An 18,847-nucleotide genomic window follows, 5' to 3' on the forward strand; every position below is an offset into this window, starting at 1 on the left:
CTATTAAGAAGGCACATGTTGACAAAAAATATTTTAAGTAAGCCTGTTAAGTAGACTTGCATCTGGTGCTATTTATTTAATATATAGCTAGTGTTTAAGATCTTTGGTATAACTCCATGGTCCCCCAAAGGTTTGAGGTCTACAGGTAAAGTAGGATTCCCCATCACTCACACACACACACACACACTCACACACGACACCCTCCTACCGCATTCTAAGCCTTCTTGTTCAGCCCAAAATGTTTCAGTCCCCGCTCAGAGAGCTTAAATAGCAATTTCCTCTTCCCAGCCTCACCCTCAACCCCAGGCAGAGATGATGCTCTTAGATAAGGGCTTACAGTATTTTTATTTTAAAAATAGGTGATGGTGCTTTAGGGCTCAGAGGTCACAAGGGAGTGTGCAGATAAATTCTAGCCGTGTCGGCCCAGAGTGCACACAGAGCCGCCGTTCACACGCTCCGCCTGCAAGAGTTGTAGACAGAGCACGAACCGCGGCTAAGACAGGGTTTGGGCTCTCACCAAAGAATATTTTCTCATATTTGTTCCGTCTGCTATTGTGAGCATTTAGCCAGAGAATCAGCCTGCCTGCCTGTAGCTGGGGCCCTCTGGTTTCCCATCTCTCGGAGCCTTGTTCTGGACAAGGTCTCACATGGTTGGCTAGTAAGAAGACGCTGAGCCCCCGCAGTGCCTGGCCATAGCTTTGCGCCGGGAGTTTGGGGTGCTTATTTAGAAGGAGGCTCAGTACTGCTTCAAGGAGCTCAGGACGTAAGAGGAAGTAGAAGTCTGAGATGCGAAGGATGCTTATCCTGGCCGGGGAGGAAGTCGTGGCCCCACGGAGGGTAGGGGCCCTGAGCTCTGATGGAGGTGAGGGTGCCCGGTGGGTGGGTTAAAGGTGGAGTTGCAGTCATGCCCTGGTTCCATGCCAGTGCCCGCAGCACCACCCTCAGCTGTTTTGTCTGTTCCAGGAAAGCTCTATGCTGTTGGGGGTTACGATGGGGCCTCCCGCCAGTGTCTGAGCACCGTGGAGCAGTACAACCCGGCGACCAACGAGTGGACATACGTGGCGGACATGAGCACCCGCCGCAGTGGCGCAGGTATGGGGGGGGCCGCGGACGCAGGCTCTGTGCGATCTGCTCACAGGTGGGTCTGGAGACCAGCCCCCAACATTCTACCTCTTAACCCCCCTCTTCTTTGCCTCCAGTCCGCACGATCCCCCCCGCACCTTGCGGCTCCACACTGGCGCATCAGCTGACCTTTCCCTGGGGTCGCTTTGCGAGAAAGCAGATGGGACAGTGTTCTCCCCATCCCTGCCACTCTGTGGAGGTGTCTGCATCTCCTGAAAGTGAGGCTTGGTATGCGCCAGGCTCTGTCCTAATAGGGACTTTCTGTGACTCGGTTCATTTAATCCTCAGTACAGCCCTAGGAGGCAGACGCAATGTTCATTTCACTTAGCAGATTAAGAAAGTAAGTCAGCCCGGGACTGAGTAATTTGCTCAAGGTTACGTCCTTAGGAGCTGGCAGAGTCAGGATTCGCACTCAGGTCTGTCTCACTTCAAAGTTAGCTTTTCTGACCCCCAATTATTAGTCTCATTCTTACAAAGTAGGACGAGCCCAGCTACCCCAGTTTCCAGGGGAAAAGCGAAAACTTGCCTGTCCATGTCTCTGTCTTGGGGATTGAAAGCCAGGCTATTAGTGTTCATATGTGGAGATAGACTTATATCGCCCCCCTCACTATGCCCTGCTTTACCCTCTCCCCAGGCGGGGAGAGAATGACCTCTCGTTTCACTTCCCGTGGGAGGACTGGGAGCTGTGTGGTCCTTTGGCATTTTCTAGGAGGTGGAGCAACGCTCCCTTCTGCCCATTTTGTCTTCCCCCATCATCTTAGAGGCCCAAAGGCGAGGCTCTGAGAGGCCCTGGAGACTGGGCAGTGGCTTTCTGTCCCAGTTCCTGTGGGGCGTGCTGCCCGATGACCAGCCTGGGCCTGGCAGGAAGGTTGTGTGACTCTGGGAAGGGAAGCAACCGTTGGGCGTTTCCCCACAATGTTGGGCCTTTCTCTTTTTTTGTATTTTTGAAGAGTGAGTTGTGATCTCATTTTATAGTGCTAAACACATGACCACTTCCTCAGCATTCCTTCAAAATTATGCTGTTTTCATATTTTTCAAGAACCTTTGTGTGTTCACTGGTTAGAGAAGAAAAAGCTGAATGATTTCACTTGTGAAGCTGTACGTTGGGAACGCAGTTTTCAGGGAGCTTGTCTCTGCTGGTCCTGATGGGTTGGCACTCCCGTTATCAGCGGATAATGAAAGTCAGGAGGCCTGGGCTGGGCCTGCCGGGTCTGCTTGAACTTGCTGTGGGACCTCGGGCAAGGCCCTCTCCCCTTTCTGGCCTCCAGTTCCTGGGATGTGAAATGAGTGGGTTGCAGTAGATCTTCCCATGGGGCCAATTCAATTCACCAATCCCATGGTTCTTCCTTCTTAGAGCTGTTTTGGTAACTTGGGTTTATAGAGTCTTGGTAGAGTCGTCTTTGTACTTCCTAAAAATCCTCTGTGGCTTGCGGTGTGAGAGCAGGTGTAAAGCCCGGGGACGTAGGGACAGCCCAGCAGGGGTGGAGCAGCACCTTCTGAATGCGTGGTTGCCTCTGGGAACGCCTCAAGCAAAAGGTGCAGGAGGGCAGCCGGCACCCCTGCCTCTCACCTGGGTTGGAAGACCTGGATGGTTACAGCTCTGCTGCCTGTGTTGCAGGGAAGCACAGGGACCTTGATTTCGGCACTGGCCTCACCTCTGGAGCTGGGAATCCACATACTTGTGGCCGTGGGTGGTCTTCGGTGGCTGAGGACCCGGAGACCCTGACCTCTGGTTGCCTGAACCGAGTGGCTGTAGGGTCAGGAAACCTCTGCATGAATGTTCGCAGAGGAGGCTGCAAAAGGGCAGTGGTGCCCCTGAGTGCCCGGAAGGCTGCCTGCTTCCTCACAGGGCAGGGCAACTGCCCGCAGATGCTCGTGGGGAAAGAGGCCGTTTTTGGTCCCCGGGCATGCTCGTTCCTGCTGCGTGCAGAGGGGGGGGGGTGAGGCGCCTTCGGAACACTGAACTGTATTATCCTTGGCCAGCAAGTTTCAACGTTTTCATCTCACGGCACACATAAACTAATTACTAAAATTCTGCGGCACACCAAAAAATATATTTTTTGCTGATCTGACAAAAAGTAGGTATAATTTAGATTCATTCACACTAGATGGCTACTGTTGTGTTGGCTGTTGTCATTTTTTTATTTGTCTAAGGAAAAAGAGATCAGCACCCCTGGCTAAACAGTCAGGTACCGCATGATTTAAAAATTATTGCGGCACACCCGTGGGAAACTGTCCTAGCCCGTTCGACAGCCATTGTTGATATAACACCACCATCTGCTGCTGGCTTAGGGCAGCCACAGGGAACTGCGAGCCAACCAGCGTAACTGCTGAATGAGATTTTACATATTTTGTCATTCAAACACTATTTGTTGAGAACCTACCACCTACCTCCAGGCCCAGGGAAATGTGATAAGACATAAAATCTTATATTCTAGAAATCGAGTCCTTGGGTCTAAAACCTGGCTGTGCATCCCAGTCACCTGGGGTACATTTTCTGATTCCCACCAGTGTCTCTGGGAGTGAAGCCCTGCAATCTATGTTTTCAAAAAGGTCCCCAGCCGACTGAGATGCAGCCTGTCTGGGGGTCATCCGGGTGCACTGGAACTACTCATCTAGCCCAGCCCCCCCTTTACAATGGGGAAACTGAGGCCCAGAAAGGGGATGTTGGAGTCTGGGCCAGGACCCAGGTATCCCACCCACCAGGTTGCTCTTTCGAGGGTACTGTGCCACCCTCCTTTCTGGCTTTTATTTTCTTGACTTCTATTAAAGGATTTTTAACGGTTACACTAAAACTTGTAAGTGATGCAGTTCTGGCACTCAGCTGAGGCCTGTCAACACTGTGAGGGATTTAATGCCCCTCTGCCACCTAGGAGGGGGGAATGGCGTCTGCTTCCAGACCAGCGGGGAGGTCTCCGGGGTCTCACAATAATGATCTCAGTGCACCTGCTGTGTGGCTAAGTTTCCATCTTTAACTCTTCCCGCTCAACTGATATAAGGCTGAGTAATAAAACTAATACAACAGTGAAGGAAAACTAGGCCATATAGAAAGGCAGATGGAGAGGAGAGACAGTTTTACCACTCAGAAATAACTACTTTTAATGTCGTGGTGGGGTTCTTTCCTTTCTTTTTTCCCTTTTTCCTTTGTATGTGAGCCCCCATTTAATTTACACACACATTATGTATGTGCACATATATAAAATATATTTTTTATGTTTCTTTAAGTAGAGATGGGGTCATATTTGCTCTTTATTTTGATGTTTACAGGCTGACACTCGTATGAGGCGGCAGGGTGTCATTATATTTGTTTTCCAGATGAGGACACCGAGGTCCAAGGGAACAAAGCAGCACTCCCCATGTCGCCCTGCTGGTGGTAGCTGTCAGGACTGGATGCCAGGCCTCCTGGTTTCTGGTCACTATAGCCAGCCTGAGGCTGGGACACTGTGCTCTGCCTTTCAGGGGTTGGGGTCCTCAGCGGACAGCTGTACGCCACAGGCGGGCACGACGGGCCCTTGGTGAGGAAGAGCGTCGAGGTCTATGATCCTGGAACAAACACCTGGAGGCAGGTGGCAGACATGAACATGTGCCGGCGCAATGCAGGTAGTGTGACTGCTCCCTCCGTCTCCCCTTGGGGGTTGTGGGTCTTTTCTCCCTGCAAATCCTAGCTCTAAAAGAGGACTCCCAGGCCTGGGGCTGAGCTGGCATCATGGACTGGGTGTGTCCATTTGCTGGTAGGCTCTGGGCTAGGGGAGGCTCTGGGCTAGAGCTTAGAACCCCAAAAGCGAGCCACAGAGTCCCCCATTTAGATGCAGAGGGTTCCTTCCCTCTCAGAGAAGGGTGATGGCTTTCAGTGCCCAGAGATGGACAGAGACATAGAAAAGCCCTCTGGTTGCCACCAGTGCCCCTGCCCAGTGGCTCTGTTGCACACAGGGCCACGTGGACATGGCCAGGCAATGCCACTTGGTTTTATCTTTTCTTTGCCAGCACCTGGTCATGAGAACCTCTCACTTCCCACCTGAAACCAGTCTGCCTCCTCGCAGGGGTAGCTGTGAGGGGATTTATGACTCTCTCTCCAACAGAACCACTTTCCTCACTCCCTTCCTTACACGTCCTGCCTTTCCTTCCCTACCCTTTTCCTTTCTGTAGGAATGACTGACCTTGGAGTGTTTAGGTTTTTATTCCTGGAGCCTGGCACCCCTATTAGACTGTTTCATTTTAGAACTTAGCCCTGTGGGTCATGCCCTGTGTTAGTATGTCTGCTTTAAGCTTCCTTACTCGAAGAAAGTGGTGGCTTAGCCCAGCTTCCCAGGTTGGAAAGACAAGGTGACTTACAGGCAGATTTACTTCCTTTATACCCAAATTACCTGTTCGCTAAACCCATCTGTAGCTGACTTGTTGAAACTGTGAACGGGAGAGTTTATTAATTTGGCCATTGTCTGATAAGCCTGCTGTGACATAACTTGTCATTTGGCCTTAAGCCACCTGAGTGAGGAATTACAGAACCCTCCAGACAGCTGCTCTATCTACAGTCTGAGAATTAAATTTAGATGTAAATGTGTCTATGTACGCACATTTACATATAGTTATTTCTATTTTTTGTAGCAGAAATTGAATCAGGTTTTATAACCTGCCTTTTAATCCACTTTACAATCTTTCATGACTGTCTTATTATAACACTAAATATATTTACATGATATTATTTTAAGTGCCTATATCATAATTTAAGTAACTAATCCACTATTGGACTTTTTAGATTATTTCCCACCTTTTCTATAAGTAATGCTTTAGCTATTATAAATGGTCCTTATAGTTAACCAGTACCTACATCTAAAGTTATTTTTCAGAATAAAAGGCCAGAAGTGGATTTTTGAGTCAGGGGGGCACATGTGCTTTCGACACACCCTGGAAGGAGGTGCGCTTTGTACTCTCACCAGCATTTAAGAGCATCGTCACCAACACTGATAATTACTGCCTTTTGAGTATCATCAATCCCTTACTCTGATTTTTAAAAAATACACAGTATATTGGACTATGGCCTTTTAAAGACTTGATGAGCAAGAATTACATTTTCATATTTTGAGTCCCCGCTAATGAGATCTTGCCTCCAAACCAGCTCCCCCTGAGATCAGGGTGGGCGAAGTGCCACACCCCTGGGAGCTTTGTGTGGATTTAGACCCCGGTTACGTGGAGGGATCACAGACACAACCATTAGCTCCACTGATAAACCCTGTCATAAGTGTGGATATAGTAGGGTTTATCGGGGAAAGCTTACGAGCAGAGTGGCAGCCGCGGGCATGAAGTCCCCCGAGCTGTCTCATGCCGCAGCTCAGGCTGAGCGGGAGGCCTGCGGGCACCGGTGGCCAGCACTGCAGGGGGCAGAGGCCCGTACCCATAACGCTGTCCATACTGACAGAGTTGGGAAAGGGAACAATTGTAAGACCATGCGGTCGTGGGAGCTCCCTGGGCAGAGAAGTGACCTTGTCAGAAAGGGGGATCGCCGAGCCCAGTGGCCGTTTTCAGTATGGACTTTGTTGAGCAGACTCCGACCTGCGGAGCCAGTTCTCTCTCGTGCTACCGTGAGGGGAGGGAGAGAGCCTCCGGGGCCATCCCGATGTATTTGCCGCCTGTCCGTTCTGATTCCTGGTGCCGCTGCTGTCACATGCCCTCTGGCTTCTGCTCGATTCCCAGGGGTCTGTGCGGTGAATGGACTCCTGTACGTGGTCGGAGGGGATGACGGGTCCTGCAACTTGGCCTCGGTGGAGTACTACAACCCCGCCACTGACAAATGGACGCTGCTGCCAACCAACATGAGCACGGGGCGGAGCTACGCAGGTCGGTGGGCCCCCCCCGCCCCCCACGCTAGGGCACAGGGTGGGCAGGGGTAAGCTTGCTTAACCTGGGACTGAGTGCCTTCTCCAGGGATGGCAGATCATGGTCCCCACTCCATCGTCCTGTGCCCACTACAGGTACGCATAGTTAGCACAGTTTCCCCAGCAAACCTGAATGTAGCCTCGGAAGTCTTTTCTTTTTTTCCTTTCCTTTTTTTTTTTTTTTTGTATCTGTAACCAAATATATCCCTGAGGCCCAGCAGAGACGACCAGGGCCCATGAGTTACAGTATTTCTATGGCAGCCTTCTGGGCAAGCAGCTGCCAGGGGTGGGGCAGGCACTGGATCTGACAGGCTGCGCAGGAGCTTCAGCAGCGTTCCAGGGGCCTCTTCAGTTCGTCTAAGTCATCACAAGAGGCTTTAGAATTTCATTGCCATCCCTGGTTGGTTCGTGCTGGTCTTCTAGGTGGAATAAGATACAGTTCTTGCTTTCCAGAAATTAAGTTGGAAGTTAAGAGCTGCCTACACAAAACAGGAAACACAAGATGATGCACACCTAAGTTCTAAATGGAGGGCAGGCTTAGGGCACGGCAGGTGAGAGCTGGCAGTCAGGGAACACCTCCCGAAGGAGATGGGGCTTGACTGAACTTGGAGGGCGGGTCATGATCACACAGGAAGCTGCCCTTTGCTGGTGCCTCCTCCCTGTGCCACCAGGCAGTGTGTCAATACAGTGTAGGTATTTGCTTACATATTGTCAACAGCCCTCTGGTCAAACGGGACTGTTCCCTTCCATGTTACAGATGTTGAAATTGAGGTTTAGAGGGTTTGAGTAACCTGTCCAAAGTCACACAGCGAAAAAATGGCAAAGTCACAATTCAAACCCAGGTCTGACTCCCCCAACCCCAGGCCCTTTGTATGACCCAAGTTCAGGGCTGGGGGAAAAAGCATTCCATGCAGGAGACTGGCGGGAGGAGTAAGGTGTGAGGCTCATTCCTGGGGAGTGTGTGTAGTGTGTTTGGTGAGGTGCAGGGGCAGGATCAGGGTTGGTGTCGCTGAGGTCAGGGATCGATAGGGAGACAAGCAAATGTATTTCCGTCATGTAGCCCAGCTCCTTGTATCTGGTTTTTCCAGAAACTGGAATCATTAGAGCTAACATGTATTTATCGAGCACATACAATGTGCCAGGCATAATCCTAAGTATTTTACGACCTTTCTCTCATTTAGCCTATGTAAGGATCACGCTGATGGAATTCTTCCCGTATTTTGTGTTAGAAAGATCAAGCACTCCTTCTTGTTTGGATTTCAGGGCAAAGGAAGATTGGGCCTAGTGGGCTCAAAGGGGTTTTCATTGCCTTCCACCTTCTGTCAACACAAGGTTTAATTGCAGTGAGCTTATTTTACTTTTATTTCCTCATTTAAGATTCTTCTCTAATCAAGATAAAAGATGTTAGAGGCATTTTTGTCCTAGAGTGATCCTGTTCTCATGGTTAATTATTAAAACTCGCACTTTTCTTTTTGAAGTCGTGGTGGGACAAGCAGGGCATTTTATACTAGGAGGCAGTGGGGCCGGCGAGGGACACTTGGCTCCATGCACGCCTCAGTGAGAGAGGCGGGCTTAGGGGTGAGGGCTTAGAATTTCATATACCTGCCGAATATTTCGTGTCCATCTCTATTGTCTGCTCACTCCAGACGTAGTGGAAAGAAGATTTGCAAATGTGTGATTTATCTTCAAACCCATTGACCGAGTGAATCTGTTATCTTGGCATCTAAGGAAGTGGTCTGGAACACAGAGATTTGTGGACATTATTTATTGGAGCATTATTTATAATAACAAAAACACTGAGAACGATTTAATGTCTGACAGAAGGGAAACAGTGAAATAAACTGTGGAATATTTATACAGTGCAAGTATTTTTAATATCATATGAAAATATTTGTGGCAGATTGTTAGGTTAGCAGAGGAGGATACAAAATATATGCCCTGCGTGAGCTCAGTCATGTAGTCCTGGGTCGTGGGGGTTGAGTAGCTGCTGCTTAGGATATTGGAGTCAGACCTGAGTTTGAATCCCAGCTCTGCCACTAGCCCTGCGCCCCTGGGCAAGGTAATCAATTGGGCTGAGCCTCTGTTTCCTCATTTGTAAAATGAAGATAAAATTATGCCATGCCTCTTAGAGCTGTTGTGAGAATGAAATTCTACCATAGTTGGAAAGCACTTAGCACACGCCTGCTTGGCACCTTGAAACCACTCAGAAAATTATTGTGGTTCTTATTAGAAGCCAGGAAATAATTCCAGAAAGGTAATGGTGATTCTCTTTGTATGAAGGGAACAGATTATTTTACTTTGTACTCTTCTACATTTTCCATAATGGGAATATTTTACTTTTATAATAAAGAGAAAGTTTATATTAAAAAACAATACAGAAGCCTGCCTTTTTAAATTTTTTATTTTTTAAAAAGCTGCCTTATGAAAGGGAAGCCTGAGGTGCAGTCAAGCTGTTCTCAAGGTCAGGCAGCACATCTGGGTCTGAGGCCTTGGGTTCTGCTACCTCTCAGCTTTTATGTCTGTACCTTTATCTAGACATTAACCTGTAATGAATTCCTTAGCAGAATCTCACCATCGGGATACACTGGGGTTTCTCTTAGCAAAGCTCTCTTAATTTCATCTTTAGCCAGAAGATTTTTATAGTCATGGGAATATATTAAAATAAGGCTCCAGGTGCCATCGTACTTGTAGACCTGACCTGTAAGTTAGGGTTTTGTTCAGCTGCAGGTCCCAGAGAAATTCACAGATACTTGTTTAAATACTGAAGGAACGTATTTGTCTCAGGCAGAAAGAAGTCAAGGGCAGGTCTGGAGGCTCAGACTGCCATTGAAGAACCAGGCTTCTCCTCTCTTTTCTGTTCTGCCAGCTTCATCAATAGCTTCTGCTGCCCCGTGGGCCTTGCATGAGCACTCCAGGCAGGACACGGCATGAAGCCAAAGTCATAGCACCAGCAGACTTGCATTCACAGTCCTGTTGACGGGGCTGGGTCACATGGCACGTCCAGCGGAAAGGTAGCCTGGGAAGCTGCGCTCATAACTTGCTGGTCTCTATGTAGAGGACAGCAAGTAGGGGCATGTTGGCTGAGCCACCCTACAGTGTCTGCCACATGGCCTTGGTCCATTTCAGAGGGATGTCAGGGTCACACATGGATTTACAAAGTTAGCTGTTGAGTATGGTTCAACTTGGCCAAAACCGCAACACGTCCTGCCCTGTCTGGAGTGTTCATCCAAGTAAAGAACTTAGCGCCAGAGGGGTCTTTCAGTTAGATGACGTTGAATAATGTTGGAACTGAGTCTAAAGAGGTAAAGAGGCTCCAGTGCAGCTTGACTAGTGGCAAAGGTAGGACTGCAATTCAGTTTTTCTTTCAGGAAGTCAGTCTTCTAAAAGTAGACATGAATTGTTCATTACTTCTCTTAAAGTGGCACAAGCTTTGAGCTGTGGAGCTGCCCCTGGGTTTCCAGGGAGGGTGCTGAGCGTCTTTAAGCTAAGTGCTAGGGTTGGGAAGGGGCACTGTTACAATAAGAGATGGATCTGTGTGATGCTGTGGGTGAGACCATTAACCTGCAGTGTCCAGGGACTGTGCTCGTGGGTTCAAATAGCTTGTGGAGACTTGGCTGTTAGAGTGGGAAACAGCCGGCTGCTGGCAGCCTGAGTCCACAGGCCCGCCAGCATTTGGATACAGACTTCTTTTCTCTGCTTAGGATGTCTTGGATCCATGGACTCCTTGGGACTCTGAATAACTGGAGAGGCTGAGATGGTAACTTTCTCCCCCTTTCATCTTAGGTGTTGCTGTGATTCACAAGCCCTTGTGACCCCCAACTCCCACTGCCAGGACGTGAGGGAAGGAAGGGGTGCTGCCTGGGACTCAGAACAGAGGGATCATGATGCTGGATCCCACTCGCTGGGAGAGTCTGCAGTGGAGCGAGAACCGCCCTCCTCCGACTTGCAGCGTAGAGTCCGGAGTGAAGACTGGGGACCCACCTCCTGCACCTCTGAGGGGTTTTGGCCTCTGTCCGGAGCAGTGGGTTCCTGATAGCTTCGGGTGGCACCTTTGGGCTTTTTTGTGTTTCTACAGGGACAATGTTTGCATGAGAACGTGTGTTTGTGTGTGTGTGTGAGAAAGAGAGAGAGCTGTGTATATGTGTGTTTAGAACATGGTGTCTCACTAAATTGAGGGCAGGTTGTGACATTCTACTGGATTCCTGTACTACTGATCCTTCCGCTACGCTAAAAATCAAATCACAGAAACCTCTCTCCTGGATTTGCCGTGGGCACCCTGAGACTACTGCCGCAGTTGCCTGCTGGAGGTCCAGTTGGACAGGGATGTCCAGAAGGGACCAGCGAGAGAAGCAGCGCTCTGACCATGCGCACACGCGGCCTTGACCACTGGCACTGTTGGCAGAAGAGCCGCGAGTTCTCAAAGCTGCACTGCATCCCCTGTGTGCTAGAGCTGGGGACAAGCGGGTGCCCTGGCCCCCAGCCGGGTGCTCTTTCTTGGTCTCTCCCACGGGAAGCACACGAGAACTGCTCAGTCTTCGGACCACTGGGGGATCCTGTGTCTGTTCAGCTGGGAAAACTAGCTCTTCAGAAAAGCCCTGAGCAACACACTAGGAAAGAAATGTACATCAAACACCAACACAAAAACCAAAACCAAAGTGGAAAGGCTTCTGACCCTGCTTGTAATGGTCTTGGAGAGAATCCTACATCTGGATTTTTTCCAGGATATGAAAGTCCCCGTTATATTTATTATCCAGGAGTAATTATTCACAACATCCCATTTACCCTTGAAAATGTTCTGATTTAGAGGCTAAGTAAAAGGTCACCCTACCTCTAAATGCAGATAGGTTTGTCCCTGCATTGGATGGGGTCACATGTGACTCAGATGGGCACGGATGAAAGGAGTGTACCAGCTGGGGCTGCTCCTCGGTACTTGGTGGTGGAGGTCAAGTCTGTCCGAGCCCTTGTCTCCCTTTCCTTGTGCTCTCCCCCTGTTCCAGGGCCTGTACCTTCTCCCCAACCCTCAGAACACTCCCCTCCTCCTCGCTTTCCCTGTGGGGGAGGAGATGGTGGTAGGCCCTGGATGTGTGATCTCTCTTAGGGGTACTTGCATTTTAAGGGAGGAGCTAGTGAGAATTTTGCTAATCCGGAGGGAGGAGGGTATTTGAAGGAGCACAGAGACATTTGCATTAAAAAGAACCCTAAAGCCCTGCTGTTCCTAAACTAGCAAGTTGCATCTGTTGGACTTTTTGACATAAGGAGGGGAGGTTTTGTGTCTGGAGAACAGTCTCACGCCTTGGGGCCTGGGGTTTAACCTTCCATGATGTCAGGGTCCACCTAAGGAGTCAAGGGGCTCTGTGAACCCTGACCTTGGACTCCTGAGACACCTAGACCCCTTCCAAGCAGATGCCGTAGGAGACTGGTGTTTCCCCACCTCACCCCACTGTTAGAGACCCAGGCTCTTCCCCAGCTAGCTGGCCACTATGTGTACTTACACTATATTTATTGTGCACTAGACACTGAACTCTCTTGAAGATGAAACTTCTGATGTTGAGCATATGTTATTCAGTGAAACAGTAGGAGAGAACCAAGGCACCCAGAATTTTTAGTAGCCTTGGGAAGAGGCCAGCATATCCAGCTCTGGTGGACCCGGAGAAATGTCTGCAAGGGGATCAAAGCACGCTTTAGCTGGGTGCTCTGCTCTCGTCTGGCCCTGGAGGCGACTGTGGTTTCAGAGCTCTGAATGGCTCTGGGTTGGAAACTGATGGAATGAACTTTTTGTTTGGGACTTAGTTTTGGGGGGGCGGGTGTGCCCACACGTGTGTGTGTGTGTGTGTGTGTGTGTGTGTGTGTGTGGTGGAGATGAGGGTGAGTTTGGGGTCTGATGGGTGCTGGTCCCACAGCTTCTGATTTCAGGTAAAAGGTGAATCCCCCACTCCCTCCCCTTCCAAGTAGGAGCTCGACTTTCACTCTTGTGTGGGAGAGGCTATTGCTTGTGTGTCATCTTCCTAGAAGAGTCCCTTCCCTGAAAGCTAGCCAGTCCTGTTTTCTACTTTTGGATGTTTGCTATTGGTTCCACCTCATGTCTCCCTTCCAAGAAGCACTGCCCCTACTGGTGGTGCCGCTGAGGCCATGTTCATTATATCCTGTGTCCTTTCTCTTGGGGATTAGAACACTGGTATGTCATCACCAAACAGCCCAACTGCTCTAACTGCCCACAGATGCCATAACAAACTGGATGTCTCTCTGTCACCAGGTACTGTTCTCTCTCCACGGTGGACACAGCAGACTTATTTTCAAGTCCGTGCTGGTCACGTGGTAGATAAACCCCCAACCCCCATTCAGGTGGCCGCAGCTACTTGTGAATGCGGCTTTGCCAGTGGCGTGTCTGAAATCTGATCAGTAATGAAATGGAATTGGGGCCCAAGGTCAGAAGCAGCTTAGACGCTACTTGGATGCTGATTTGGACTACAGAAAAGTCCGACTCTGAATCCCAAAGTTATCCCTTATGAGTACCCAATGGCATCTCTCCATCTAAAAGCTGCAGTATTATGCAAAGGAAAGTGACCTCATTTTCTGCTATGCAATAAGAATACTTAATTTTATTTCGTGACAGACCAGTTGCAACATCCCCTAAGATGCTTTTTGAGCTGTCTTACTTTTGATATCTGTTGTGTAATGTTTGTATATTCCTGAGCCAGATCCTTTCAAAGACTGCCTTTTTATAAAATTGAAGCTGCAGCTTTCAGGCTAAAATTTTAATGTGGATATTTTTATAAGATAACTTTTCAGGATATCTGAACTGCTTTTTATTGTCCATGATAATGGAATGTTATGTTCTATGTGTCATTCGCTCTTAAACATAGTCCATGCCTGTAGCTGTCTACCCTTCGTTTCTCATGCTCCCCAAACTGATTTTCAGTAGCTCCAGGTAGAGAACACAGTCACTGGTGTTTCTTGAAACCCTTAGGGACTAACATTAAGCCAGACTCAGCACTTGCCCATCTGTGTCTGCTCTTTGGGAGCCTGCTTTCTGCGGCGGTGAGGCTGTTGGCCTACCTCCTGGCGGCCCTCCCTGCCTGGCACTGAGCCTGGCCCGCTGTGGCGTGGAGAAGCCCCAGAAGCAGGCCTGCCCCCGGCAGTGCTCCCGGGAGTGCCCTCGGTCCAGTACACCGGTCCCCGTTCTCTTCTGTCTCCATGTTCTTCCGAATCCTCCACAGTTAATGCCTTTGCTGCCGGGTGACGTCCCTTTTGGAAGCCTCTTGCCTGTGAACTTCAAGGAGGGTCACTCTCATGATCCCCGTTAGGAATGTGTAAGCATGTGCTTCACAGCTGCTCACACCACACTTACAGAACTACTTGTTTTTGAACTGTGTCTGCACTCCAGGCTCTCTTTTGTGTATTTATCTGCCATTAGCCTCATTAAAAAAACCAAAACTTATTTTTATTATTATTGGGACAGGTGCCATTTGAATTGCCTCCATGCTCCCCATTTGCACCTTGTTGGATCAAGTCGGGAGGTTGAACGAACTCATACTCCAGCTCACTGGAGTTTTTAAGTGTTTGCCGGAGAAGCAGGGAGGTTGGAATGTATTTTTTTAAGTGTTTGCACTATTCAGAGTCCTGAGCCCCTCAAGTTCAGCTGTGCCGTGTGCCTACCGGCCCAGCAGGGAGCTGGCAGCGCTTCCAGCATTCGGGAGTGGAGAGGCGGCGGGTCGTCACGCCCGCGGGCCGTGCGGCCTCTGTCACGGGCTCAGCGACCCGGGGATTACCGCGGCAAGAATGCAGGGGCCTGTGGCGTTTGCAGAAACAAAGTGCTCTAGTGCTATGTTCTTGCCTTTGGTTATGAAATTTCAAGTGATCTTCCCCCCTTCTCAGTGGCAATAAAGGACCCTCGTTCTTGTTGTTTAATTTGTGTATGACATGTACAATACTTTCTTTGAAAGAAAACGCGAGACACCGAGTGTGTGTGCGAGCGGGCGCGCCGTCTGCCGTTGCCCGGCCGCAGGCAGACTTGGCCACTGGCGCCCGCACAACACATGGCCCCGGCGAGGCCCTCGAGCTGTGTTTCCTGCCTGGACACTAGGGACTGTGTGTCTTGTAAAAGAACACCTGTCACGTGCTCGTGCGGTGACGGTGCTCCCCGAAGAAACAGATCCTCGAGTGTACTATTTTAACAGGAATCGTGTTCCAGTTTCCCATACTTTGTTATTTTAATTTTAATAAAAGCCAAACTGTGAGAACCTTTCTCAGCGTCTCATTTCTGTAGTCCAGCCTCTCCACTGCGTCTCAGACCAAGGGACAGACTTACTCCTCCCACTTTGTGCCTCATTCAGGTTTAAAGTTTTCCTCCTTAAGATCTCCTGGCTAGGGTCTGGGCTCCTTTGTTCTCTGTTCTCTGACCCGAGAACAGTGCCAGCCCCACAGAGACCTTCCCGAACGAGGCCCAGCGAGGCCGTCCCTCCAGGAGGTGTTCGGGGGTGTGGTCAGCTGCCTGCTCATCACTGCCATGGGCGTGCTGGTCTCAGGCGCACGGAGGAGACAGAGATTCAGCTATAAATAGACACTGACTTTTTTAAAGTTTGTTTTTATACCTAGAGATTTTATAAGTATTTTCTTATGTTTTATTAAATATACAAATATTAATTATATTTTATTAAATATATACAGCTATTTATTAACTATGTTGATTTGTAAGATATCAACACATATGAGGTAGTAATAATAGCTAACATTTATTGAATACTTAGTATGTGCCAGGCACTTTTCCAAGTGCTTTGTTTATTATCGATGCATTTAGTCTTCACCACAGTCCTCTGAGTTGCTGTTATCTCTTTACAGATGAAGATGTGACATGCGGAGAGGTTAACCAACTTGCCCAAGGTGGCGATGGCTGAAAAGAACGGAGCCGCTCCAGAGCCCGTGTCCTTAACCCTCTGTACTCAGCTTGAGGAGGTGAGGGGAGGAGGGGGTGCAGGAGAGGACGCCCTGGGGCCCCAGGGAAATGCAAAAGTGGTTTGAGAAAAATGCTGAAGCCCAGGTTTTCAGGCCGGTTGGACCAAAAATGTCCCCCTAATCCTGTTTGTTACTGTGATGATAGTAGCAGTAGCCCCTATTGATTATGTACCTGTTTTGTGCCAAACACCCTGCTAAATGCTGTATAGCTTGGCCTTTAATCCACAGCCTCCGAGGGACGTGGCACTGCCCCTTTGGAGGCTGGATGTTTCCCCTTGGCTGCCTTGCCTCGCCCCTTTCTGGACCCCTCCTCTTGATTACCTGTGGTCACCCGGAGTCAGGTCTGGGGAAGGGAACAGGATGGTCAGCTAAGCTGGGCCTCACCATGTGGGAGCTGAGCCTCTTATGAAGGAGGCTTCGCAAAGGGGCAGCTTCGCAAATCTGCCTGCTCAGGGTCCTGGGCTCCCACTCTGATGAACAAACTGGACAGTTCTGGCCACCTTCAGGGTGCCAGTGGCTCTGCCCTATTCCAGGTGACAGATGGACAGCACAGAGGGGTCAGGCTCCGCTTTAAGCTCCAAGAGACCCAAGGGATGAAAAGAGCCTCTTGGCCAGATCCCTCCTCACATTTGGAAAAGTAAATTTTGAGTTCTAGGAGGGCATGGCCTGCGTGACTTACTCTGCATCCGTGGTGCCCAGCACTGGGACATTCTGGAAATACTTACAGAAGAAGGCAGAAAGGCATGTGAGGAGGGACCAGGGACCAGGGGCTGGGGCCTGACCTCCCACCTCCCTGCTCCCCTGGGCTGGCCTCTGGTCTTTTGCTCCACACAGTGAATGAAGGGTGGGCGGTCTGGTGCCGCTTGCTCTTTGCATCTGCAGAACACAGCCTCTTCAGGACTCAGGCCCACAACAGCCCTACAGGTGCCAGGCAGGTAGGAACTTGTGTCCCCCAGGGAGAGGGGAGGCCCAGAGATGAATCCACGTATCTCGGTGTGTGTCATAAGTGAGCAGTGGAACTGACCCAGATGGAAACTACTAGCTCTTTTGACCCACAATTGTATGTGAGAATCAGTCTGAGAAGAGAGCTCAGGCTGCAGTTGTTTTAATAAGCATAGTAGCTGCATTTATTGTGCTTTTACTGTATGCCAGGCCCTGCACTGAACACTTTAATTCCAGTTAATCCCCACAGCATGTCATTGAGGCAGATGATACCCACTTCACAGAGTCACAGGGGTTCATTAATTGGCCCAGTGTCCTACAGAGCCTTGAGAAGAGAAGCAAACCCCTCCTCCCATTGGGGCTGTTGGCTGTGTGTGTCGCCCTCACATCCCAGGGGGCTGTACCTTATGGGAGGTTGCCCATGTCTGGCCCTCAGGGGCAAGCAGTGAGGCAGAGCCCAGAGCCAGGCTGGAGACATGCTCTGCCACCAACCTGATGTGGGCCCTGCCGGGGCCTCCTAGAGTGCCCTGGGGAGCGCTGTCAGCACATACGCCTTTCCTTCCCCTTGACCTCTTGGCCTGGTGTCCCTTTACCCAGGAAAAGTTCGAGAGTGAAATCATATTTGGTAGTTTTTCCACCAACTTATTTTTCTACAGTTTACAAATCAAGTCTTTTGACCCTAACTCGCTAGTTTATTTCAGTATAAAACCTTTTGTTTCTGTCTGCCTTGTGTGATTTCCAAGGAGCTGTCTGCATTCCCCACCGGCTGTCCTTTTCTGCCCAGGCAGCTTTTGCCATAATGTTCCATGTCAGGCCCCACGGGAAAGGACACTTGCCGGGTCTTTAGACATCTTCTAATCTAGTCTCTGTGTTTGCAAATGGGGAGACGGCCTGGAGCTGTAGAAGGGCAGCTGGCTGTTGTTCACAAGCAATTTCTAAGAGGCCTTGTATAGCCTAAGCAAAGCCAGGTTCCCCATGAGCCCGGTGGAGGCTCTAGGGCACCTGTGTGCCAGTTGCACCCGAGGGGGCTCTGGGGCTGAGGAAAGGCAGTGACTGCAGGCCTGAGAGCCAGCCCTTCTGGGGTAGAACAGAGAGGCGTGGTCCTGGCATGGCAAGCTGAGTCTCCTTGGACCCTGTCCTGTGGTCAGTCAGCGCTGAAGGCTGCACCAAGCCTGGATGGCTAGAGGCCCGACTCCCCAGGTGTCAGAGTCCTCCATTGCCCAGGGTGGAAGGAAGCCTTGCTCATGGCTGTGTCCCTGCAGGACACCACTATCCTTCTCTGGGACTCAGTTCCTCATCTGGAAACCGAGGACTCTTGTGTCCTTATGAGCATTTACTCTGCTCGTGAGGTCCTATTCTTGCTCCCACTTGACTGGTGAGAAGCTGAGGCTCAGAAAGCTCCAGCAACAGTGGGAGCTGGGCTCTGAAGCCACGCATTCTGTGGAAATAGTTTTTAACAACTATGCCACATATTTTTAAGCTCATAGGCCACTGGGCTCTGCCAGTAAACACACATGATATAGATGATTTGACAAATCCTCTAACTGTATGTTCTGTGAGGGTTGGAACAATTGCCTTTAGATCTTTTTACTTCCCTTGCTTTCCTTCCCTTTCCATTCCCAGTTCCCAGCTGCCTCCAAGAGAGACCCCACTATCTTTTGCAGTGTTGGAGAGCTTTCATTTTCTCTTCACAGTATGTTCAACAAACAGTTATTCACTCAATAAGAATACATTCTGCATCTACACTGTGCATCGTGTTAGATATTTGAGATGTAACTGCCAGCAAGGCAGGTGGTCCCTGTGGATGTGGAGGTTAGAGTTTTGTAAGGGACACAGCTGGTAAACAGCAGGACAGTATGGTGCGCTAGTGGGGCTGGATGCGGGAGGAGGGAAACACCCACCAGGGAGAGCGACCAACTGTCAGAGACCCGGGGAGAAGGGCGTGAGCTTCCCACAAAGCA

General features: G+C 49.9%; 1 protein-coding gene across 1 annotated transcript in view; it reads left to right on the top strand.

Moving 5' to 3' along the window:
* The window catches only part of KLHL3 (kelch like family member 3), a 108,078-nt gene extending 92,842 nt beyond the window's left edge, over nt 1-15,236 (top strand). The window contains exons 12-15 of the mRNA XM_081135535.1: nt 964-1,092; nt 4,582-4,722; nt 6,811-6,954; nt 10,776-15,236. Of these exons, the coding sequence (XP_080991661.1) occupies nt 964-1,092; nt 4,582-4,722; nt 6,811-6,954; nt 10,776-10,804 (443 nt within the window). The 3' untranslated portion in view covers nt 10,805-15,236. The remainder of the gene's footprint in view (nt 1-963; nt 1,093-4,581; nt 4,723-6,810; nt 6,955-10,775) is intronic.
* The last annotated feature ends 3,611 nt before the right edge of the window (nt 15,237-18,847 follow it).

Source organism: Miniopterus schreibersii (genome assembly GCF_964146895.1).
Source record: "Miniopterus schreibersii genome assembly, chromosome: 4".
In the NCBI taxonomy this organism is placed as follows: domain Eukaryota; kingdom Metazoa; phylum Chordata; class Mammalia; order Chiroptera; family Miniopteridae; genus Miniopterus; species Miniopterus schreibersii.